The sequence below is a fragment of the Myotis myotis genome, unplaced genomic scaffold (genome assembly GCF_014108235.1).
Source record: "Myotis myotis isolate mMyoMyo1 unplaced genomic scaffold, mMyoMyo1.p scaffold_m19_p_8, whole genome shotgun sequence".
Lineage (NCBI taxonomy): Eukaryota > Metazoa > Chordata > Mammalia > Chiroptera > Vespertilionidae > Myotis > Myotis myotis.
In genome coordinates this window covers 11,036,714-11,063,341 of record NW_023416390.1, presented here as the reverse complement: position 1 = coordinate 11,063,341, position 26,628 = coordinate 11,036,714, and the positions used below count along the sequence as shown (strand labels likewise).

Sequence of the window (26,628 nt, the reverse complement as noted above, 5' to 3'; positions counted from 1 at the left end):
CTCAAACATGTTTAACCAAATTGCTATATGGCTGAAATAGCATATGGTCATTTTTGCTTCTCTAATAAAAACTGTACTCTGACAAAAATCTCTTATTAATTCAAATTTTACTCATTTATCTTACTTTACTGTAGCCCTTCCCTGGAAGGTAAGACAAGTACCCTGGCATCAGTAAGCCCTGTCACTGAATAATACACAGGCAGAATGCATCTTAACTAATCAATAGAACATCACAAAGATATTCTGAAAAATATTTTTCAGGATCCTCCATTGGGATCTAAAATATTATAGTCAAATTTTTAATCTCCTATTTCTTACGATTTTGATTTTCCAAGAACTCTGGGAAATAGAAGAATTCAGGAATCAGTTCCTTCACATCATTTGGATTGTCCATGAGAGCCTGCCAGGTAGCAGGGATGGAATGGAATTGTCGATCTGCACAATCAAACCTGCACGCGGAGAGTGAAAGAGAAAGGTCAATGCTGAATGAGAACAACAGGCATGAAACAAACCCTTAACCTCCCTTTAAGCATTTCCTAATGATTAGCTTCTCTTTTCTTAACATTTCTCCGTTAAGTCTAAAAACACAATTTGCTCTCCTTCTTATGACTGCCATACTCTGTTATAAGGAACTAAATACTACCATAGTCATCACTAGTATCATCTTAGTTAAAATAGATGAAAACCCAATCACAATGGGAAATTTTTAGAATTAGATTAAATATAAACCTAAGACACCTTAAAAATGGCACTTTTTTAAAATTACAGTTTACATTCAATACAACTTTGTACCAGTTTCATGTGTACAGCTTAGTGGTCAGACAATCATATATTGAAAATGCTCCCTGTTATCCCAGCACCTGGCTGGCACCATACATAGTCACCACAAGCATCACTGACTATATTTGCTATACTTCATGTCCCCATGTCTATTATATAACTACCCATTTGTACTTCTTAATCCCTTTGAAAAAGGCATAATTTTTGCTGAGTAAAACCTATTACAGAAAGTGAATAAATATTATTTGGATATTTTTAAATTACAGTTTAAATATCAAAGTATTATAGTATTAATATATGTGGTTAATAGATCTATCAGAATGCTGCTGACTTAGCCCTTGATACATAAATAGCTTTACAAGCTCTTCTACTAAAAACCAGAGGGTGATTTAGGAAAACAGCTCTTATATATACTATTATCTAATATTAACATTATTTTTAAGTTCCATCATGGCTCTATGGTAGTTGAAAGAAACCCAAGTGGCCATGCTACAATTTTATTATGCTCTCTCTAATTACAAAAAGTGTAACCTCCTTCTGTTTCATCAACTTTAATATTGTTTTCCTGGATTTATTAAATAATGACTTAATAAGTGACACTGATGACTAATTTGACTCTTTTTATGCTTAACAATCATGGATTGAGGCTAAGCTAAACTTAGCAGAACTCTGAATTTAATTATTGTCAATGATTGGGTCATTAATAAGTCTAATGATGGTGTATCCAAACTTAAGGAGAGGTACAGTTTTAATGGTAGAATCTTTTTGTTTGTGTGGGAGAGAACAGCTTTATTGAGATGTAATTAACATATAATGCACTCTTCTTAAGTAGAAAATTCAATGGTTTATGGTTTTTGGTATATTCACAGAGTTGTGCGTCCACCACCACAATCACTCCAAAAAGAAACCTGTATCTACTAGCAGTCACTCTTCAATCACCCTACATCTACCCACTAATCTACTCTCTGTCTCTATGAATTTGCCTATTTTAGACATCTCATATAAACCATACAAGATGTGCCTTTGTGTCTGGCTTATTTCATTTAGCATACAGTTTTTATGGTTCATCCATGTCATAGTATGCATCAAGCTTTCATTCCTTTTATTCACTCATGGCCAAATAATATTCCATTTATGGATATACCACATTTTATATATTCCTTTACCAGTTGATCGACATTTGGATGTTTCCATTTTGGGCTATTATGAGTAATGTTGCTATGTACATTTGTCTACAAGTTTTTGCATAAACATATGTTTTCAATTATCTTGAGATAATTAGGAGTAGAACTGCTAGGTCATATAGCAATTCTATGTTTAACCCTTTAAAGACCGTTTTCCACAGGGACCGCATAATTTTACATTCCCACCAGTAGTACATAAGAGTTCCAATTTCTCAGCATGCTAATTGACACTAGGTATTCTCTGTCTTGATTACAGCCATCCTTGTGATATCTCAATTTGGTTTTGATTTAAATTTCCCTGATGACTGATGATGTTGTGTATCTTTTCATGTTCATTTGCATATCTTCCTTGGAAAAATGTCTATTCAGATCATTTGTGTCCAGTAGTTAATTGGGTTGTCTTTTTATTATTGTGTTGTATGGGTTTTCTATACTAGTATATTCTAGTTACAAGTTCCTTATCAGATATACAGTTTGCAAATATTTTCTCCCACTAAATGGCCTATCTTTTCACTTTCTTAATGGTGTCCTTTGAAGCAAAAACAGAATCTATTTTCGAAGCTTTGTAAAAAATAATTTATTCATAAAATTAAAAGCTGGAAAAAAAACACAGTTTACTGGAGGGGAAATTACTTGCTTACCATTATAAATGTAACATTTGGAGGTTTGTAGTGATCTTGAGAACAGAGTTCTCATCCTAAAAACTAAGGCTTAATGTACTAAAATTGGAAATAAGGGACCAGGGTTAATTTTGAGAAATAAAACTTACATGTAAAGACAGTAGAATAGGCAATGGTTACATAGCTCTTAATTGGGTAGGAAAGGCCAATGGTAATGTTAAAGAATACGGCGACATGGAATCAGGAGAGATGTGAATCAGGAGAGAACTAACTGGGGGATACACTGAGGAAGTGAAGACACATGAAGAAGTTTGTTTCTTCAGGATCATTAGGAAAATGTGTAACATAGATACATTTTAAAACTAACGGGTAATATAAGACAATGGCATACAGACCCCTTTGAGCTGCTACTGATGATGTAGGAGCGCTTTAGTCCTCCTTCTTTTTATTTCTCTTGATTAATTAATAATTTTAGGAGGACTATGTGGGCATTGGCTAGGTTTTAATCTCTGGTAGATGATTTGGATCTAGCCCTAAATCAGTTCTAACTCTAAATCTTTAGTAAATCTATGGTAAGAATCACAAAGGTGCACTGGGTAATAGTAAAAAAAAAGAAATTCTCCTTAAAAGTCATTTGTGTAAGTCACCTGGAGTTACCCATTCTCAAACTACTTTGGCTATTATTCTAGAGTAGGGGTGGGCAAACTTTTTGAGTCGAGGGCCACAATGGGTTCTTAAACTGGACCGGAGGGCCGGAACAAAAGCATGGATGGAGTGTCTGTGTGAACTAATATAAATTCAAAGTAAACATCATTACATAAAAGGGTACGGTCTTTTTTTTTTTTTAGTTTTATTCATTTCAAACGGGCAGGATCCGGCCCGCGGGCCGTAGTTTGCCCACAGCTGATCTAGAAGCTACATGAATCAAAACCTAATAGAGAAGAATAAAAAAGACATGGCCCTATTATACAGTACGTGACAGGAAGGCAAAGAGCTTTTAACAATAACGTGTAGTCTTAAGGAAATAGTGTATTTACCCAAAACATACCTTCCACTTTGAAGCTGGATGTGGAGGGTAGTGAATGGTTCTGTACGAATAAGATAGTGCATAACCCCGGCAGAATTTGAATAGTGAGTACCATAATGAAATTTATCAATAGTTCCCATAGGATCCTCAAAATTTTCATATCTAAAAAAAAAAGAAATTAAAGTTTTGTGGCCACAACAATAAAATTAAATTAGGACATAAGGTTGTATTGCATTGTTGAAAACAGTTTTTAAGAAATTCTTATTAATGTTCCATGATGTATGTACTCATATCATCACACCATTTAATAAACAGAAAAAAAATTTATTCAGTAATACTTTTTTCTGAACAATGAAATATTACTAATACTGAATTCTGGAACAGTTCTGTATTATGCAATAATACATGTTCACTGTAGATAAATGAGAAAACACAGAGATTAAAAAAAACAAAAAACCCAAGCTTAAAATCAGCTATTATATGAACATTTTTTGTGAGTATCAGTCAATCCTTAATGTATAAGTTAATACACAACTATACTTTAACATAAAAGTCCTATACATAATATATTGTTTATAACTTATCATTTAACAGTTTTCTATTAACATCTTTCCAAATGACTAAATAGTCTATCTTTCATAGGTACGTGGTATTTATAACAGGTACATGTATGGATATATGATAATTTATAACTATTTCTTACTTTTAGATATTTAGGTTGTTTGTTTGTTTTTTTGCTATTGTAAGCAATGTGATAATTAGACATTCTATTGTGGCCAAGATAATAGAAGAAACATATGGAGAATCAGTCAAGAACTATAAAAATGAATGCCTAAAAGTCTAAAAGAAAAAATGAAGGAAATAGTGGACGGTAGGAAGGCCTCAACCAGATCATTATAGAAGGACATATAGTGATTCTGCAAGCACTATCACTGATACTTATAGGTGTAATTGTTTTGAATAGTTTGAATGGTGATATCTGAATCAGTGGGTATAAAATTTAAATATGAGTGAACAGTTTTTTTGAAGCAACAGACACAAATTTTTCAACCAAAATACTAATAAGTTCCTCAAGCTGAAGCCATTTTCTTTTATATTGAAATCATTATTATTCAGGGGAATAAAAAAAAGTTTTCAGGTCAAAGTCATTTGTAACTATGCAAAAAAAAATATACTATTGAAATTTAAAATAACTTGTACCTTCAATTATCAATAAGTTATTTATATGCTAAGTATTTCCTGTGGCATAGTGTTAAAAATAAACCTTGTATTTTATTATTGTCAGAAAAAAATGTTTGACTAATAGCAGTAAGGTAATACATACACTGCCAAATTCCACTAGTAAATCAAATCAAATCAAATATTAAACACTACAAAAAGTCTTAAGATTTATAAATAAAAAGAATAAAGAAAGAAATCTGTACCCAAATAAATCTACAAGTAAGTTTGTTGGCAAAACAGTTCTGTCCTTATTATTAGAAGTCATAACTGACAAGTCATTCACAAGTTCACATGGAGAAAAAGGGAATGAAAATAATTACTTTTACTTGTCTGCAGGTGACTTTGAAAAAAAAAACCTGAGACATTTATAGGGTAGATCATCTACATAATCTATATAAACAAAAGCCTAAGCGACTGATACGGCAGAATAACCGGTTGCTCTGATATGCACTGACCACCAGGGGCAGATGCTCAATGCGGGAGCTTCCCCCTAGTGGTCAGTGCACTCCCACGGGGGAGCAGCCGCTCAGCCAGAAGCTGGGCTCATGGCTGGCAAGCGCAGTGGCAGGAGCCTCTCCGCCGCAGTACTAAGGAGCAGTGAGCCGAGCGGTAAGGAGCGAGGGATCCCAGATTGCAAGCTGGCAGTTGGACATCCCCTGAGCAGTCCCGGACTGCAAGAAAGCACAGCCCAGGCTGAGGGATCCCCCCTCCCCCACCGCAACCCGAGTGCATGAATTTTGTGCACCACGCCTCTAGTCCTATCTAATAAAAGAGAAACATGGTAATTAGCGTACAACCGCTACCCTTCCCATTGGCTAATCAGGGCAATATGCAAATTAACTGCCAGCCAAGATGGCAGCTGGCAGCCAGGCAGCTTGAAACTAACATGAGGCTTCCTTGCTTCAGTGACAGAGGACTCCAACGTTCCCCGCCTGCGGCTGCCGGCCTCTGAGCTACAACTCTAAGCAACTATGTTACAAATATAGAAGCTAAACAAAACCCCAGAAACCTGCTTTAGTGGTTGGGCTTCAGCCAGCAGGATCGCAACATTGTTTCAAATACAGAAGGTAAACAAAGGCCAGAAACCTGCTTTCAGCAGTGGAGGCCTAAGAGCTGGAGCCTCAGAGCTAAAGCTGGCCCAGAATAAAAAAGAAAAAAAAAGAAAAAAAGGAGCGGTTGGGCGCTTCAGTCACCCGCCAGCTAGAAAATAGCCCTCAGCCCCTCACCCAGACCGGCCAGGCACCCCAGTGGGGACCCCGACCCTGAAGGGGGTGTGACCAGCTACAAACAGCCATCATCCCCTCATCCAGGCTGGCCAGGCACCCCAGTGGGGACCCCCACCCTGATCCAGGACACCCTTCAGGGCAAACCAGCCGGCCCCCAGGCCTCTATCTATGTAGTAAAAGGGTAATATGCCTCCCAGCACTGGGATCAGTGTGACAGGGGGCAGCGCCCAAAATCCCTGATCACCCTGCGGCTCTGTGTGTGACGGGGCGGGGCCACAACCTCCCTATCCGCCCTGCTCTGTTCGTGACAGGGGAAGGCGCCCCAACCCCCAGATCAGCCCTGCTCTGTGCCTGATAGGGGGGAGCTCCCCAACCCCGATTGCCCTGCGGCTCTGTGTGTGACAGGGTGCGGCGCCCCAACCCCCCCACCCCCACGGGCCCTGCTCTGTGTGTGACGGGATAGAGCCATAACCTCCCCATCGGCCCTGCCCTGAGTGTGACGGTGCGGCGCCCCAACCCCCTGATCCACCCTGCTCTGTGTGTGACAGGGGGCGGTGCCCCAACTCCCCTATCGGCCCTACTCTGTGAGTGATGGGGAGAGCTCCCCAACCCCCTGATCGGCCCTGCTCTGTACGTGACAGGGGGAGCTCCCCAATCCCCTGATCGACCCTGCTCTGTGTGTGACAGGGTACGGAGCCCCAACCCCCCTGATGGGCCCTGCTCTGTGAGTGACAGGGGGAAATGCCCCAACCCCCTGATTGGCCCTGCTCTGTGCATGACAGGAGGTGGCGCCACAACCTGCCCATCGACCCTGCCTTAAGTGAAACAGGGGGCGGTGCCCCAACCCCCCAATCAGCCCTACCCTGAGCATGACTGAGGGTGGCATCGCAACCTCCGGATTCGCCCTGCTCTGTGCATGACAGGGGCGGCGCCCCAACTCCCCAATCAGCCCTGCTCTGAGCCTGACCAGGGGCTGCACCTAGGGATTGGGCCTGCCCTCTGCCACCTGGGAGCAGGCCTAAGCCAGCAGGTCATTATCTCCCGAGGGGTCCCAGACTGCGAGAGGGCACAGGCCGGGCTGAGGGACCCCCCCCTCCTCCCAAGTGCACAAATTTTTGTGCACCAGGCCTCTAGTAAATATATAAAATTATAAAATATTTTCTAACTAAAATGGCACTTTTAAAATGTCCACACATTTCACTGTTCTTCACTCACAATATTTGTGAATAACAGGATAGTATTAATTTCATATCTACTAAAATATTACCTTAGATGGATATTTTGACATGTTAGATTAGCAAGTTAAGTCTACAATACCTTGGAAGAAAAATTTCAAGCACTTATTATGCTTCTGTACAAACTTACTACAAGGTGAAAAGAAATTACAAGTAATATTAATTTAAATCTGGCAAAGGAAAATAGCCTATAGTTAAGATACTTAAAGGACAACTGATACATTTTCAAGAAAACTTATTGAAGGAATTATCAGACTGACTAGCAAAAGTAGTTGTGCATTTAAACAGAGTAACACTTGGTTGGCCATAGAAATAAACGCAAATTCAAACAACCCATGGGTATCTTTCAAAATGATAAAAGGCACTTACTTTTCTCGCATGACTTTGGCATTTTTATCATTAACTACCCCAATTGGTTTGGAAAGATCTCGAAATGCAGATGGGTTATTAAAGTCCAACTCTTCTGAAGTATAATCTTGTAAAATCCAGGGGAACTAAGAAACACAATTTACAATTTAGACATCCCTTCCTAGAGAAGCTACTATCCCCATATTTAACATCAAATGCTTATCTAACAGCAAAAAAGAATAGTCTTTAAAAGTACTTTACCTACTGCAAATGTTTATTCATCTTTATTTCAATAACCGGAAGTATTATTTCCTATAATTCCACTGGGATATTTTCAATGAAGCAAAAGAAAAAAAGGCCTCTATATTTCAATTATTTGTTACTAGAGCCCTGGTACATGAAATTCGTGCAGAGTGGGGGGAGGGGGGGTGTCCCTCAGCCCAGCCTGCACCCTCTCCAATCTGGTACATCCCTCTCACAATCCAGGACTGCTGGCTCCCAACTGCTCACCTGCCTGCCTGCCTGATTGCCCCTAACCACTCCCCTGCCAGCCTGATCAATGCCTAACTGCTCCCCTGCTGGCCCGATTGCCTCTAACTGCCCTCCCCTGGAGGCCTGGTTACCCCTAACTGCCCTCCCCTGCAGGCCTTATTGCCCCCAACTGCCTTCCTTTTCAGGCCTGGTCCCTCCCAACTGCCCTCCCCTGCGGCCATCTTGTGGTGGCCATCTTGTGTCCACATGGGGGCGGCCATCTTGCGCTGGAGTGATGGTCAATTTGCATATTACCTCTTTAATAGATAGGATGGTTATGTAATTCTTAAAATAGTAGGTTAGAAAATTTACAGAAAGGCAAACATTTTAAATTTTTTTAAAAATAAAAAATAACTGTCATACGCATGTATTTTGTATACTATAAAACTGAAAGGCAATTCCATATTTATATAAAACTTACCACGGGATACTGTGCAAGGTCATTATAGGTTCGCCCTGCCATTGTATTTATTTGAATGAGGTAGTCAAAATTTGATATCTCTCTATTCACCCATTTCTAGACAGCACAAAAAAAAAGACAAAATTAATCCATGTGTCTTAGAAATTAGTAACTATTACTGATTACTAACAATCTTTTTTTTCTCATCTCTATCATATTTCTGATAACAGGAATGGGGTTTCAAAAAAGGCTAAATAGATACATAAAATCAGTATTTTTTTCTAAATTCACTTCCTTTTTAAAAGTGGCCTCTAGAAAAGGAACAGAAACTTTCACATAAATTTTATACTTCAATCTAAAAAGTCTTCATACAAATTCTGTATTTCAATTAAATATTTTATTGGTTACCTTTAAATTTTAAAATTTTGTTATAAATGAAATTTTCATATGTGCATATTTTTAAAAATTACCTTAATGTACTAGAATGATCTACAAATTTTATATGAGCATTACATTAACCTCAGAAAACTGTCTTTATAGAGCAATGGTAGAAGGATTTTGCTACACACTGGATACAAAATTTTCTGAAGAAAGACAATCGTATTTTTTTTCTTTTACTACCTTATTGCACCTAGCCTGCTACAATTACTCTACACAGTGTGGGTATGCTAGAGAATTTTGCTGACAGACTAACATTCAAGGTATGTATGTAACTTATGGGAAACGGTGAGAAATTAATCTATGTATACAGATTTTATTAAAAGCCCAACTATAATTGTTTTTAAGTGCCAATTTGAGAAATCAGTAATTCAATTAATAAAGTTTATTCCACAGAAAACAGAGACTGTCTTTTATTACATAAAGCTTATTCCATAAGCAACAAAAAAGAAATGGCTGACGGCTTTTTGAACAACACTTAAGATTATGATTAAAGTACAATATAGAAAATATGGTCAATAATACTGTAAAAATTATATATGGTGTCAGGTGAGTACTAGAATTATTAGTGGGATCACTTTCTAAATTATATATTTGTTTAACCACTATGCTGTACACCTGAACCCAATATAAAATAATACTAAATACCAACTGTAATTGAAAAATAAAATAACCTATTAATGCACATGTGGATGGAGAGAGCCAGGGTCAGAGACCCTAATTAGGAAACTACTAACAGTTCTGGACTGCAAAAAACAATGGCCTTTCCTTGGATTTTGGCAGTACAAATTAAAGAGATGTTAGGATATAGGTGAGGGTAAAATACACAAAAGCATTAGCTTTGGCTGTCAAAAGAATGATGCTTTTTTTTTTTAAACCTTTTTTCCATGATGCCTTTTATATTTCCCCATTTTTTACCTCATACCTGGATTACTTTTATTATTAAGGAAAAAACATATTTTTTAAAAAGAGAAAATTAGTAAAAGAATAAAAGAATTCATAAGACATGCTTATAAACTGAGTAATATGAGAGCTGAAAGACAGGGCACTGTATGTGTGAGGGAAACAAAGATTCAAAGATAATTCAAAAGATCAACCTGAATGAAAGAACAGCAGTTATAATAATCAAAATAAAATAATCAGAAGAAGAAAGTTTTACTTTTATGCAAAACTCTGAGATGTAAAATGAACACCATTTCCTACCTGTGTCAATCCTGATGCTTTGAATAACTCCTGTGGTGATCTAGTTCCATAACTATTTGGAGAATGAAATGACAATAGTCTGCTATATACTTTGTTTCTGACCTATTGAAAAAACAGCATTTTATAGCTTAAAAATTGATCAAGACAAACCAGGATTATTAAAGCTTTTGTAACAGCTTTATTGAGATAATTCCTATACCATAAAATTCACCATTTAAGTATTCTAGTCAGTGGGCTTATTTGTACATTGAGTTGTGCATCCATCAGCAGTATCTAACTTTGAAATATTTTCATCATCCCCAAAAGAAACTTTACTCACTAGCTACTGCTCCCCAAGACAGACTTGAACATGAAACAATTTTATTAGGAGAGACATCTGTGAGAGAGAATGGAGAGAGAGCTTAGCAAGGAGGGGACAGATGTCAGAATGTGATGTCAAGTCTGACTCCAAGATAATGGCAGAGGGAAGAAAGGATGGGGCAAGTAATATGTCAAAGTTTACACAAGTAATGGTGGAGCAGATACTTAGACCCAGGGAACCTGGCTTCAGTGGTAATCTATTAATTATTTACACTGCTTAAGAATTTACTTTTCTCCAGACGAAATACATGCCCCATTATTGTTTAGTTTGAACCCAACCTAATTGCATAAATCCAATCATGTTATTTATATTCCATATTATTTCACAATTGGATACCGTGAGTTATGTATTGGCTAACACTCAACATTCCACTACTTACCCATATATAAAAACTGAAAACAAGCACCCTATATGCTCAAACATAATCTCAACAAAAATTCACATACTGCCTAGCCTCCAAAGTACAGGGTGGGGCAAAAGTAGGCTTACATTTGTGAGTATGCAAAACATAGTGCTTATTTTTGTATTATTATTTATTATTTTCCACATGGACAACTGTAAACTTACTTTTGCCCAACCCTGTACATACTTTTTCATCTAACATTCTGACTTGATGAAAGAATAGATTCCAAAGTTTCAGTATAGCTCACTAACTGGAAAATTATTTCAAGCTAATACTTTGGGGCACCCAAAAAGGTAGTATCTTACATACCTCTTTTTTGAAGTTGAGAAAGTAGTTGGATTGGTCAACATGAAAAATCTCAATAGCTGACCTCCTTAAGTTATAACGCCGCAGGTGAATCTCTCGAACTTGAGAATGAGGCCACTTGAAATCAAAGCCTACTCCTTAAAACAGAAGGAATCTTGTGACTAAGTACCATAAAAAGTTACTCATGCTATGCAGAAAATACCTCCTAGTTCCCAACAAAAGTAGCACTTAGGAAAAATAAATTCAATTTCTATATCAAAACACCATTTGTTAATTTATTGGATATTTAAATTGTTTCTCTTAAAACTATTTTATAATGCTATAGCTATTGTACTTCCTTCCTATTAGAATACAAAATAATTCTGAATATTATATCTCAGAAACATTTTTCTCTCTTTATGTTGACATTTTAGATTTAAATATCCTTTTATTTTTAGATAAAGGATTAGGTGAGAAGCCTACAGGAATGAGTGGACATACAAATAAAATTAATACTGTATTTTATAACTTAAGTTTATAGCAATCCCTTCAACCAAACCTTTTGAGAACACTGATAAAACAAAAGCATTCCCTTCAATACATCATTGAATATAAATTTAATCCCATATGACTCTCCAATTCTCCTTTTCATGATAGATTATAATTACAGTCCCATTTGGTTGCTCTTTTCACATTAATGATTGATAAACTGGATACTTAATATTGAACAACAGAAATTATTCCCCCAGAACTCCTCACCATCTTCTTTTTCAATGCTGCCATCATAGAAGTAAATGTGTTGAGTAGTGATTTCTAATCTGCCAGGAATTATGTCAATTATTGTAATGAGTTCACAGTCTACTGAGAAGACCAACTTTTCTTTTTGATCCTGTTCTTTATTCTCATCACTGTAAAAACAAAAATCAATCAAAACTCACTTCACTCTAAGTAAGATATGGAGATTAGCAGTACATAGTATTATCTTGTTTCTTGTCAGGTGATACTATGATAATGATGATGCTCTAAGTTTGATTTACTCTTAGAAAGTCTCATTTCACAGTTTAAGAATCCATCATAATTAGCACTTCTAATAATAATTTATGAAACCACTAATGTTGTAATCCTTTATTCACAATATATTCTGTGGGCCAATTCATGTCTCCCAAATATAACTAAAATGACATGACCAGTATTGCTGCATGTTTAAACTGACTTCTGCCAGTAGTATTAAAGATTCACTGAATTTTGTTTTAATAGGTCATATACAATTAAAATGTAAAACATATTTTTTTGAAACTGGTAATGAGAATATTGGACGATATTTAAATAATTTAAATATGAAGCATATTTTTGCAGATAATTAAAAAACTATTGGATATTAATTTTATAAGACATGAGATTTATATTTGAATATGATTTTTTATTTACACAAAATACATTGTTAAGAATTTATGCATTTCATATAAGTTCACAAATTTATTGGTCATTAGTATTTCTTTTTAATAATTTTAATATCTGTAGTATTATCTCCTCTTTCATTGCTGATGCTGATAATTTATGTTGTTTTTCTTTCTTTCCTAACCAGTCTGGCTAGAGGTTTATTATTTTGTTATCTGTGTTTTAATAAAAAGCTTTAGCCCTAACTGATTTGGCTCAGTGGATAGAGCGTTGGCCCATGGACCGAAGGGTCTCAGGTTGGATTCTTGTCAAGGGCATATACCTTGGTTGCACACTTGATGCCTGCCCCGGTTTGGGGTGCAATCCCTGGCTCAGGTTGGGGTGTGTGCAGGTGGCAACCAATCAGTAATATTTCTCTCACATTGATGTTTCTATTTCCCTCCCTTCCTTCCACTATCTCTAAAAATCAATGGAAAAATATGCTCAGGTGAGGATTAACAACAAACGATGACAACAACAACAAAAATAACCAACTTTGGTTTTCTTTTATCTTTTTGCTTTTTCTTTTCCATGAATTTCTGCTTTTATCTTTTAAAATATTTTTTTTATTGATTTCCGAGAGGAAGAGAGAGGGAGAGGGAGGAAGGGGGGAAGAGAGAGAAAGAGAGAAAGAGAGAGAGAGAGAAAAACATCATTCATGATGAGAGAGAATCATTGATTGCCTGCCTTCTGCACAGCCCACACTGGGGATCGAACCCACAACCTGGGCATATGCCCTGACCGGGAATCGAACTATGATCTTGTTCATAGGTCAATGCTCAACCACTGAACCACGCCGGCTGGCATCTGCTTTTATCTTTATAATTTCTTCCTTTTGCTTAAGAGTTATATTTCATGCTGTACCCTTTCATCTAAACACAGCTTTAGCTATAAACCATAAATTGTATATTATATTTTCATTATCATTCGAATCAAATACTTTCTAATTTCAAGGTCCAGCTTCAAGTTATCCCAGTTCTAAGAAGCCTTCCTCAATAATCTCAGTTAACACTGACACACTCCTAACAGCTGATATAGCGTTAACTGTTGGACCCTGGAAGTGTATAGTATTAAAATTTCAAGCAAGTTATCTTCCACAATTTTATAATCCCATTTCTTAGGACAAAACAATTTTAAGTTATTTCAAATACATATACATACATATTTACTCTCGCTGTTATTTCCTCTTCAGAAAGATCTAGCTTATCTTCCTCCATATCACTAACTTTTACTTGTTTCACTACTTCCAAAAGCAATGAATCACTGGAAGGCTGTGAGGGCTGGACACCTGTTTAAAAACAAAATATCTATTAAACACAAAGTAAAAAAAATCATATTGTAGCTCTTTTGTAACTTCTGACTATTAATTATATGATAATGTGCATTACAAGTAAAGAAGGTACTTAGTTCTCTTGATTAATTTTATGGCATCAACTCTACTGACCAATATATTAAGGCAACTTTTAAAAAATTTAAAAATTGGTACTAATTTCATCTATAACTTAGTCATTGAACACAAAAGAACACAATGGACACAACGGAACACAGGTAGTTATGTATACACACAACTGGCCAATGACTCTTAATCTATATTTTGGAGTATTTCACAGACCTCTCTTCAAAAGGGAGAAATGCCAAGTCAGAAGGTTAGAAAGTATGGTTTCCTAAAGAATTATAGAATCTTTAAAGGAAGTATGTCAAACTTGCAGCCCGCGAGCCACGACTTTGACATGCTTGCTTTAAATCTGCTTCAAATCACTGCAAGGCTATGCATTTTTAAGAAAAAGACATTGGCCCATCTAAGACTCTAAGTATCTAGAAATCTGTAATAATTCACGTTACAAAAGAAAGGCCTAGCATTGCCAAGACTTTTAGATATATTTAACATTGGCATCAGTCTTGGTAAGCAAAACTAAGGAGAAAGGACCACTGTTTCAATGTACCACAATGGATATTAGAGATAACACATTTCACATGAATGACAGTATAATTTTATGGTTTTAAATTATGTTTTTGTTTGAAAAATTACAATCAATTTAAATAGAAAGTCATGTTAGATTTAGGCCAACGGTAACAGAATTCAATATATATAACCACTTAAATGTCAATTCTAAAACACCATCCTTCTTTCATGAATAAACAATTAATAAAAACAATAACGAACCCCATCAACACCCTTACTATCTTCAACAAATAAATAAATAGCCACTGGAACTCACCTAGATTATCTCTCAAAGCACTAGCTTCATCGTGGGTTTTGAAATTATAATTTGGCACCAACTTAAGTCTCATACGGGAATAATTTTCTACATTAGCTAGTTTCCAGTGAATTGGATTTTGTTTCCTATGAATATTCGTAAGTAAATACATAAAGTTACAAAGACTGAAATAGAATAAGAAAGTATCAGGTACTTTACATGTGCTTAACACCATTTTATAAAAACATTCAAATTCATTAACTTATTTGATCCAAAAACAACCGAGAGAAAACCAATGCATGCGTAACAACAATTTACATATGAGGTATCTAAGGCAAGCTAATTTTTTTGTGTGTGTGCCTAAAATGCCATGTGGTTTATAGGTAGCAGAAATAATATCTGAACATAAATCTTCATATGTATAACTTGAAATGTTTTAATTCTTTCACGGTTATATGGAAGTTTTTAATTAGCTATACAAATTTATTCCAAATAAAGTTTTCAAAATAAAATAATTTTATTAAAAATAAAGTACTATAATTGCAAATAGATCAAAGATCTAAATATGAGTTAAAACTCTTAGAAAAAAGATGGGATAAATCTTCATGACCTTAGAGTTGGAAATGGTTTCTTAGCTATGACATCAAAAACACAAGCAACAAAAGAAACAGACAAATTGGACTTCAAAATTCAAAACATTGTGCACTGAAGGCCACTATCAAGAAAGTGAAAAGATAGCCTACATATTTACAAATTATCCTATCTAATAGACAAACATGCTAATTGACTGTACCTTCACTATACCTCCCATTGGCTAATCAGCATGATATGCAAATTAACTGCCAACAAAGATGGCGGCTAATTTGCATACTGTGGGCAGGGTGGGACAGCGCAGCTGCCAGCGTGAGAGCTGCCATCCAGGCCCCCGTGTGTGACCCCAGAAGCCGCCTGCCTGCTGCCCGTCGGGCTGCAGGCCGGCCCCAGAAGCCGCCCAGAAGCCAGTGATCTGAGAAAGATAGGGATCCCCTGCCCAGGCCTGACACCTCTGGCGGAGGCGTCAAGCCTGGGCAAGGGGCCAATTCGGTGATTGGAGGGTGATGGGGGTCGATGCCTCTAGCTGAGGCATCAGGCATGGGCGAGGGCGGAGCCGGTGATCAGGGGGGCCAAGATGGAGATTGGTGTGAACTACAGAGGAAACACCTTTTCTGACTGCTCATTGGTTAGGCTCCCTGTATGCCACTGGTAATATTCTTAGTAACTTGGGTAATAAGAATCCAAAAAGGTGATCTAGGGTTTTTCACCACACTCCTGGCGAAAAAAACGAAGGTCCACTGCTGGAGGGCTAAGAAATGTCATATCCTGACCTAGCCGGTTTGGCTCGGTGGATAATGCGTTGGCCTGCCGATGACAGGATCTGGGTTCAATTCTGACCAAGGGCATGTACCTAGGTTGCAGGCTCCTTCCTGGCCGGGGCCCAGGTCAGGGCTCATGCAGGAGGCAACCAATCAAAGTGTTCCTCTCACTTTGATGTTTCTCTCTGTCTTTCCCTTTCTCTTCCACATTCTTTAAAAATCAATGGAAACATATCCTTAGGTGAGGATAAAAAAAAATAAATTATTATTATATGAAAGACACATCTTGAAAATGCCTAAAGAAAGTTGTCATTTTTTCATGGTGAAGGGACTGGAGTCCATGTTGATGAAAAAACCTTGATCGCTGCGGTGACTGGCAGTGGCTGCAGCAGCAGAGTGATGGGGCTGGTGCCTTCCTCTGATCAGCCCGGTCGCCTCCCACAAAGGGAGGCCAGACTGCTGCTTAGGCCCACTCCCCAAGGGGAGCAGGGAGCGGGCCTAAGCCATCACTAGGACATCCCACGAGGGCTCCCAGTATGTGAGAGGGCGCAGGCTGGGCTGAGGGACACCCCTCCTCCCAGTGCACGAATTTCGTGCACCGGGCCCCTAGTCTATATATAAAAACCTAAGCAACAGTTCGATCATCCAACCAGTAGCTATGTCATGCACTGACCACCAGGGGGCAGATGCTCAATGCACAGGCATGGAAACATGGAACAGACTGATGAATCTCAGAGGGAAAAGGAGAGTGGGGAGGGCAGGAAGAGATTAACCAAAGATCTTATATGTATACCAGAGGCCTGGCTGTGCACTGGTAGGGTCCCTCGGCCTGGCCTGAGGGGACTAAGTTGAAACTGGCAGTCTGATATCCCTCAAGGGGTCCCAAATTGCAAGAGGGCGCAGGCCAGGCCAAGGGACCCCACTGGTGTATGAATCCGTGCACAGGGCCTCTGGTACATCTAGTAAGGGTCTATTATTGAGCCTATAAAGAAAACTCTTACAACTCAAGCACAATAAGCCAAACAATACAATAAAAAAATAAAGCAAAGGACTTGAATAGAGATTTCTCCAAAGAAGATATATACAACTGGCCAACAAGTACATGAAAAATGCTCAACTGTCATTAGTCATTAGGTAAATATCACATCATAAGGCCTCACACTTCACACCTAATTGGACAGTTATAATTAACACATTGTATGCGGGAAACGTATTTATACGTTTTACGTATTTATACGTTCTACCAGTGTAGTAGAGCGCGGGACACGTATTAATACGCTTTTTATAGACTAGCGGTAGAATGCGGGTAACGTATAAATACGTAAACTAAAGTTAACGTAATTTTACTGAACGTTGCCATTTGCGCAAAAAATGAGCAAAAATGGCCCGTGCCACCTGTTAGCGCGTGATAAAAACTACCCGCAAACAATGTGTTAAAAACTCGGAAAACTGCAAGCGCTGGTAAGGTTGTAGAGAACTGGAATACGCAAGTATTGCTAACAGTCTGGCCTCCTTCTGCGGGAGGTGACTGGACCAATAAGGGGAAGGAACCGCCCCCATCACTCTGCTGCTGCTGCTGCCACCACTGGCCTCCCTCTGCAGGAGGTGACTGGGTGGCCTATTAGGGGACAGTGCTGGCTGATGCGGCCCCGCCCCCCAACATTTCGCCGCTGCTGCTCGCTGCCACCTCCCCCCCATCGCCGTCCCTTCCCTCTGCCTGCTGCTACACGCCTTGGCTGGCCTGGCACCGCCTGCTCACCCGCCCTGCCCCCTCAACCCCCCCCCCCACTGGTCATTCCGCCGTTCAGTCAATTTGCATATTATGATTTTATAGGATAGCTCTTTCAGGTACTGCAGTATAATGGTCAATTTTACATTTTTGGTTATAAGTAAATGAAACAAAAATCAAATTGCTTATAAGCACCTAAGACATATATTAGCTCTCATAACTTGCAAGTCTAGGAGTGCATTTGGTCTGGATGAATGCGAAGGTTTGTCACCAGGAATCATTCTCCCACCTCACAGACTGGGTTCTCCATATGATGGGTGACATTCTATTAGCTTAGTGATCCCAAAAGACACAGTCCTCCCTGACAGCACCAGCAGCAAAGTCTCAGGGAAGAGTAATTGCCCAACTTGAGTCAGTGGCTCCTTTGTGATGAGGTGAGTTGGGAGGGCCCATATCAGAGTGGGTTCCTCACAAAAAGGAGTGGTTTTAGTACCAGGAGGAGGAAGTGATGCTAGAGAGACAAAAATAACAGGGTTCCCTGTAGCTGGCATCCTCAAGGCAACTCTCACAACCCACAAATAAGCTGAAGCCTGTTGTGGGATAGAACCATCATTCCCCTTGGTAGTGCCTGAACTCAGCTTTCCAGAAGATTCAGCAAAAGCTCCAGATTATAATTCACTTACTTCCTCACTATCCCTTCCCCAACAAATAGATCCAGGGACACACATGCAAACTAGACCCAGTAATAGCCTGGGGTACCTGAAAATACCCTAGGATATAATGTAAATAAAATCCTCCCTTTTCTCCACATCCTCACCAGCACTTGTTATTTGTTGATTTATTGATGACAGCCATTCTAACAAGTGTGAGATGATATCTCATTGTGATTTTAATTTGCATTTTCCAGATGACTGTGATATTGAGCATCTTTTTCTATGTCTGTTGGCCATCTGTATGTTTTCTTTGGAGAAATGTTTATTTCAGGTCCTCTGCCCATTTTTTAATTGGATTGTTTGGGGGTTTTTTTGGTGTTATGTTGTATGAGCTGCTTATATATATTAAATATTACATATTTCAAGCAATATACAGATTCAAAGCAATCCCTATTAAAATACCAATGGTATTCTTCTCAGAATTAGAACTAACCCTAAAATTTACATGGGACCACAAAACCCCGAATGGCCAAATAAATTGTGAGACAGAACAAAGTGGAAGATATAACTCTCCCTGATATCAAACTATAAAGCTACAATAAGCAAAACCATTTCATACTGGTGTAAAAAGAGATATATAGACCAATGGAATAGGATAGACAGCCAGAAGTAAATATGTGCTTATATGATCAATTAATCTATGACAAAGATGGTAAGGACATACATACAATGGGCAGTCTTTTCAATAAATAGTGTTGGGAAAACTGGGCAGATACATGCAAAAAAATGAAATTGAACCACTTTCTTACACCATATATAAAAATAAATTAAAAGTGTATTAAAGGCTTAAATATAAGACCTAAAATCATAAAACTCCTAGAAAAAACATAGGCAGTAAACTCTTTGACCAATGCTCTTAGCACTACCTTTCTGGGTAAGTCTCCTCGGCAAGGGAAACAAAGCAAAAATAAAAAATGGGACTATATCAAACTAAAGTTTTGTACAGCTTAAGAAACCATCAACAAAACAGAACAACCACTTAATGAATGGCAGAAGAAAGTTGCAAATGATATGCCCGATAAGTGATTAATATCCAAAATATATAAGGAACTCAGATGCTTTTTTATCTTGGATTTTAAAATGCCTACACGTGTGCAGCTGTGACTTGTGACTGCAACCTCTGGCAGCAATCTTTTTCCTCCATTGTTTGTTTTCCAGAGGTCATCACTGTTAACAGTTGAGTGTGTTTCTTTCTGGTCTTAAACTGCATTTTACATATCTTGATGTTATCCCATATATTTTGAATCTTTTTTCCCCCATTTAATATCATTGAATTAACATTTTACAGGTCTTTAAACACTATAAGCCTAATACCAATCATTCATCATATTCCAAAGAAAGGACGTATGATAACTTCACAATTAATAAAAAAAAAAAAATAAATAAACGCATACCCTGTTCTCCCATCTCTCACGTTCTTTTATAAATTGAACGTTTTTTTAATTGGATTGGAGAGGCCATTGGCTTAAAAAGTTCTAGACCAGAGTTCTAAAGAAAAAGGTTACTGAATAGGTGGTATACATTCATACCTTTCAGCCCAAGGTCCCCTTTCACATGTAAGATAGATCTGTATTGTCTTCCAGCGTCTCAGAGTGGCTAACTGTTGAGTGTTAAGTTGTTTAAGCATATTATTATACCTCAAGTTCTCTTGGCGTGCTTTTCGATTAAATGGCTCCACAAAAAATTCCTGAAAGAGCAATAAATAATACCACTGAATCATATATTTACAGGTATATTTGAAATTTTAATGCCATAGCTTTAAAAATTTGACCCAATAAAATCAGATAGCAAAAGACAGAAGCTCGTAATCAACAGGATTTTCTTATTCTTTTGGAATAATTTACTTTAATGAAGCATGATATGATTCTAGCCATAATCCATTTTGGGTTTTTTTAAACTTGAGAAAATAACCAACAAGGAACCTATGTTATGAAATAAACATGTATTTTTATTTGGTCTTCTTTAATTTATTTCACCTTCATTTTGTAGTTTTTAGCATATCGATTATGCATATTTTGTTAAACTGATACCTAAGTATTTCATTTTTTTTTTTTAGAGAGATACTCTAAATAGTATTTTTTTTATCCTCACCAAAGGAGTGAGGGCATTTTTTCCCACTGATTTTTAGAGAGTGGAAGGTAGAGGAGAGAGAGAGAGAGAGAAGAGAAGCATTGCTGTGAAAAAGACAAATCATTTGGTTGCTTCCCACATGTGCCCTGACTGGTGATGGGATAAAACCTGCAACCCAGGTATGTATCCTTGACCAGGATATCGAACCCCAACCCTTTGGTACGTGGGCCAACATTCCAACCACTGAGCAACGCTGGCCAGGGCTACAAGTATTTTTTTAAATTTCAGTTTTCAGTTGTTTATTGCTTAACATACAAAAATATGATTGAATTTTGTGTATTGATCTTGTGTTCTGCAATCTTGCTAAAGTCATTAATTATAAGAAAATTTTCAGTAGATTCCTTAGAATTTTCTACATAGAAAATCATGTTATCTGCAAATAGTTGTATTTCTTCTTTCCCAATGTAAATGTCTTTTATTTCTTTTTCTGTTCTTACTGCATTTGCTAGGACTTATGAAGCAACAGTGATTAGGAAGAGTGAGAGGAGACATTCCTGCCTAGTTCTCTATCTTCTTTATCCTATAGGAAAGCACTGTTAGTTGTTCACCCTTAAATACAAAATTAGCTATAGGATTTCTGTAGAAATTTAGGTACTTCCCTTCTGTTTCCAGCTTGCTGAAAGCTTTGATCACAAATGGATGTTAAATTTTGTCAAATACTTTTCCGCATCTGTTATTTGATCGTGTATCTTTTTCTTGATAAGTATGCTAGTGTGGTCCATTATATTGATTGATTATCAAATGTTGAACCAGCCTTGCATTCCCAAGATAAACTCTACCTGGTTGTGATATATTATTTTTTCATACATTCCTGTATTTGGTTTGTACCAATGTTCCTGAGCGACAATGGTCTGTAGTTTTCTTGTACTATTTTATATGATTTGAACAGGAGGGTAATATTGCCCTCGTATGAGTTGGGAATTGATCCCACTTTAAAAAAAAAAGAATATATATATATGTATATATATATATATATATATATATATATATATATATATATATATTATTGATTTTTTACAGAGAGGAAGAGAGAGGATAGTTAGAAACATTAATCAGCTGCCTCCTGCACACCTCCTACTGAGGATGTGCCCGCAACCAAGGTACATGCCCTTGACCAGAATCAAACCTGGGACGTTTCAGTCCGCAGGCCAATGCTCTATCTGCTGAGTCAAATCGGTTAGAGCTGGTCCCACTTTTCAATTTTTGAAGAGATTGTGAGGAATTGGTGTAATTTCTCCATTATGTTTGGTAAAATTTGCCAGTGAAACAACCTACTTCTGGAAGTTGTTTGTTTATTTGTTTTTACCAATAAATTCAATTATCTTTAACATGCAGAAGACTATCCAGGTTATCTACTTATTACTGTGTTAGTTTTGGAAATCTGTATTTATCAAGAAATTGATTCACTTCATTTGTCATGTCATTTATGTTCACAGACTGGTTTGTAGTAATCTTTTATTATCATATTGATATCTGTGAAGTCAGTGATAATACCTCCCCTTTTATTCGGGTATTGGCTATTTTTCATTTTTCTTTTTTTGCTTTGTAAATCTGGCTAGAAATTTATCAATTTTATTGATATTTTGAATAACTAGATTTTGGTTTCATTGATTTTCTCTATGTTTTCCTACTTCCAATTTCATTGACTTAGAGACCAATTTAATTAGATTACTTTTCTTTTTCTAGTTTAAGGTGGAAACTTAAATTATTAATTTAAGGCCCTTCTTCTTTTCTAACATAAATATTTCATGCTAAAAATTCCCCTCTAAGCACTGATTTATATCCAGACTCCTTAGAGAAACCTACTATCAGCTTAATTGACTTTTTACATAATCACTACTAAATTTTTGTTACTGATCAATGTTATCCTTCCAATTCTGAAATAACTGTAGACAATTAGACATACTATTTGTTTTCAAAGTTCAGGCTTGTTATTACTTGAAATCAACATTAAAAAAAAACACTAGCTACTAAAACACTTAACAATTTTTACCTGAAACTTGAGCTTGCTTTCTCCTCCTTCTCGGTCTCTTTTATGCATATTCACCATTAAGGCTTCATAACAATCCTTCCAATAAAGCGCCATGTTCTCATGACCATCATAAAATGTATGGGTTTCATACTGCTTCATATAAGGTATAATCTTATAAAAATATATACAAAATTTAATATATACTTCCATAAAAATAATAATTTAGCAGAAAAATTTCACTCAAAAAAGGTAAAACTTACATATTTTTCAATGTAAACTTGCCATTCACTTGAACTGCAATATTCTTGAAAATCTTCAAAAAATGAGGAACTACCATTGGTGAAAGGTAAGGAAGGCAGGTGCAAGTTCATGAAGAGAAGCTCATAAATTTTGGAAACCAGGGTACGGACTAGGGGAATCAGAAATGAGTAGATTTCCGTTTGTTCCTTGATTGACTGACTTAGAACATGTTCTAGCTTCCCTAAAATATAGCATGCTTCATCCTGACTTTCAATCACTTTGGTCTGCAGAAGGGTGTTTAGCTTAGCTGATGCCACTGCACAAACCTAAAGAAAATAGGTAAGACAGAGCAGAAAAAAGCCAACATTTAGTGAGAGCAAAAGTTCTTTCACTCTTGAAGTTTTTTTTTTTAAGAAATTATAAATGTATCTATCACATGTTTAATTTGGAATATGCAATAAAGTTGTGGTGGATAATTAATCCAACATCCATTCCACTCCGCTTATAGTCTGCAAGGATAGGGGAATGATTCCATCTCTAGTTCCAATAATAGGTCCTAAAGGTTAAAAGCCAAACTTCCAACCCCTTGCCACAGTGACTAGTTCAATCAACTCATGTCACTGTCTTTGTCACAGGGATTCATTCAGGAATTCATTCAGCCTTATCAGTGCAAATTCAGAACTTTTTTACGTAACTGTTAAGAAATGTGAAGGGTCTCAGAATTTATCTCACCTTCAAGCTAATAAGTTAGTCTACCATAGTTTCATAGATACTGGCAGAAGACATTAGACTCCTGGGTCAAAAACAAAGATCTGTAGCATTAGCAAAAGCCTTCTTTTGCATGTACCTTGGTTCCCCCAACTGCAATTCCCTTGGTGAGGTATGACTAGGACTAGATGATGCCTGTACACACCATGGTTGCATTATAAGAGAGGAACCCCGAGCACAGGGAACCCCAATCTTTTATATGTGGTAGTAACTGTGCCTAAACTCTGCCTGGCAGGGAGACATTATCTTTATTATGCTGGACAGTAAACAAACCTGCCTTTTGCTCTGGAGGGAAGACATGCTCTCTGCCTTCCAAAGCTGTTCCCTATACATGCATCCTCAGAAAGACCATTCGTAACAAAGGCATCCAGGGTCTCTATTTATAAGATATGCAGAAACACAGAGACCCATGAAGAACTATCTACCAACAATGACTGCAGGAAGAAGCACTCGCTTTCTCTGAATATGAGTAAGGAAGCACGTAGCCCCAGGAGCTGTTGGCAACCATTCTGCGACAATAAGAGCAGCCAAACTTAGGACCAAAGGACATGTGATGGAGAGCAGTGCTGCAAGAACAGCAAATAAATGGAACTGGAGCCTTGACTGAATCATGCCTTGAAATCATATGAACTATGGAATTTTCAATTACATGAGCCAATAAATCTTAAGAAGTCAGTTGTACTTGATGTTTCTGCTATTTGCAATCAAAAGCACTCTGATACATAAAGGACAGGTACAGAGGAGACCAAGTCCTTGATCAGAAATCTAAGTATCCTGCCCTGTCCAGGTAGAGCTCAGTTGGTTAGAGCATTATCCTGATACACCAAGGTTTCTGGTACAATCCCTGGTCAGGGCACATACAAGAATCAACCAATGAATTAATAAGCGAAACAGCAAATTTATGTCTCTCGGTCTCTCTCTCTCAAAAATGCTAATACTTGGTAGATATTCAGTAGGTGTATGATGAATGAAAAAGTATTAAACAGAAAGTAAACTGGACTAGTGGATTAGTAGAGTACCAGAATATGATTTTGAAATGAACAATTTAAAAATATAATTTGCCTAGCCCATTCGGTGTGGCTCAGTGGTTGAGCATCGACTTATGAACCAGGAAGTCATGGATTGATTCCTGGTCAGGGCACATGTCCAGGTTGTAAGTTCAGTCTGTTTCTAACTCTCTCTTCCTCTCCCTTCCTCTCTGAAATCAATAAAAAATATATTTTAAAAGTAAATAATTTGCCTAAACTGCACATATATAAATAGTCTATGCAAGCAGTATAGCTTCTAGCTTCATTAAATATAGATATGAGCAATGCCTTCTAATATAAGCTATATATATATATATATATATATATCCACTTTAAAGGGAAATTTTAAAAATATACTGAGTCATAAAAATCAGGAAAAAATAATTAGCTGACTCACAAAACTGAAACAAGAATTAAATCATAAATATTTTGGAACTAATTTAAAAAATTAAAATACTGGAAACATATCATCTAGTTATCACACAAATAATTCCTAAACTACTTGCAAATATAGAAAATGTGTAAAAGAATTGACAAACCTGCAAATTACCCCTTCCAATAAATCCTAGAAGCAACTGGGTTTGAATTTGAGAGAGTTTTCCCCATAATGGACTTTCAGAATACCACACTGACAGACAGTCGAAGAGCAGCATCGTATCCTCTAAAAGCTATTGCAAAGGGAGAATTGAAAAAGAAAAACATTCAGTTCTTTAATCTACTGATGATGAGTTTTCCCCAACACTAATACAAATTATAAATATTTCAAAACTACTTCAATGTACAGTTAGTAAAAGCCAAAAGACTTATCCTAGTAACAAGCTAACAAAGTCTGTGACTATCACATCTTATCCATGTTTATTGCATCTGATTAAATATTAATACTCTGAAAAGAGGGGATACAAAATTTGTTTAAATAAAGTCCTTAAAAAAGAGTCTTTCATTACCAAAGAAATATTACTATACCTTCTCAGTCCACGTGTTTGAATTAACTAGTCCCTCTGACTGCAGAAAGTCCTGTATGATCAGCATGAGTCGGAAGGCGTTTTCAGCAGTAACTGGATTAGTTTTTGCTTCTCTGTTTTCTGTGACTGCCCATTCTAACATCTTCTGCAGCAAACTAAGTGTAAAACAGCCCTCTTAAAACCATTTTAAACTTAGAAAAATAGTACGATATTTTATAAAACAGTTATTATTTACTAAGACTGTACCTCCAAAGATACACTACCACTGGCAGGTATCACAGAACACTTGGACAGAATTTAATAATAATAAAGCAACTTTTTAATCTCTGGAGTATCTTTTTAAAAAAAATGATTTTAGAGAGAGGTAGGAGGAGAAAAACATCGATTGGAAGCCTCCTGCACGCACCCCAACTGGGGATCAAACCCACAACTTGGGCACGTGCCCTGACTGGAAATCAAAACCACGACCCTTTGGTACACAGGTCGACACTCTAACCAACTGAGCTACACCAGCCAGGGCTGGAGAATCTATTTTTAACATACCTAATACTAAATGGCAAAGTAAAAGTTACCTGTTGACTATTAAAAAGCTATGAAGCCCTGACTGGTTTGGCTCAGTGGATAAAGCATCAGCCTGTGAACTCAAGGGTCCCAGGTTTGAATCCGGTCAAGGACATGTACCTTGGTTGCGGGCACATCCCCAGTGGGGGGGGTACAGGAGGCAGCTGATGGATGTTCCTCTCTCATCGATGTTTCTAACTCTCTATCCCTCTCCCTTCCTCTCTGTAAAAAATCAATAAAATATATTTTTTAAAAAATCTATGAAAATAATCCACA

At 37.2% G+C, this 26,628-nt stretch overlaps 1 protein-coding gene across 1 annotated transcript in view; it reads right to left on the bottom strand.

Moving 5' to 3' along the window:
* The window catches only part of NBEAL1 (neurobeachin like 1), a 114,753-nt gene that overhangs the window by 27,925 nt on the left and 60,200 nt on the right, over positions 1-26,628 (bottom strand). The window contains exons 30-43 of the mRNA XM_036319816.1: positions 25,793-25,946; positions 25,369-25,497; positions 23,054-23,359; positions 22,815-22,964; positions 20,221-20,378; positions 14,919-15,043; positions 13,861-13,987; positions 12,022-12,170; positions 11,287-11,420; positions 10,214-10,315; positions 8,594-8,689; positions 7,663-7,787; positions 3,633-3,773; positions 319-449 (exon numbers count right to left, since the gene is read on the bottom strand). Of these exons, the coding sequence (XP_036175709.1) occupies positions 319-449; positions 3,633-3,773; positions 7,663-7,787; positions 8,594-8,689; positions 10,214-10,315; positions 11,287-11,420; positions 12,022-12,170; positions 13,861-13,987; positions 14,919-15,043; positions 20,221-20,378; positions 22,815-22,964; positions 23,054-23,359; positions 25,369-25,497; positions 25,793-25,946 (2,027 nt within the window). The remainder of the gene's footprint in view (positions 1-318; positions 450-3,632; positions 3,774-7,662; positions 7,788-8,593; positions 8,690-10,213; positions 10,316-11,286; positions 11,421-12,021; positions 12,171-13,860; positions 13,988-14,918; positions 15,044-20,220; positions 20,379-22,814; positions 22,965-23,053; positions 23,360-25,368; positions 25,498-25,792; positions 25,947-26,628) is intronic.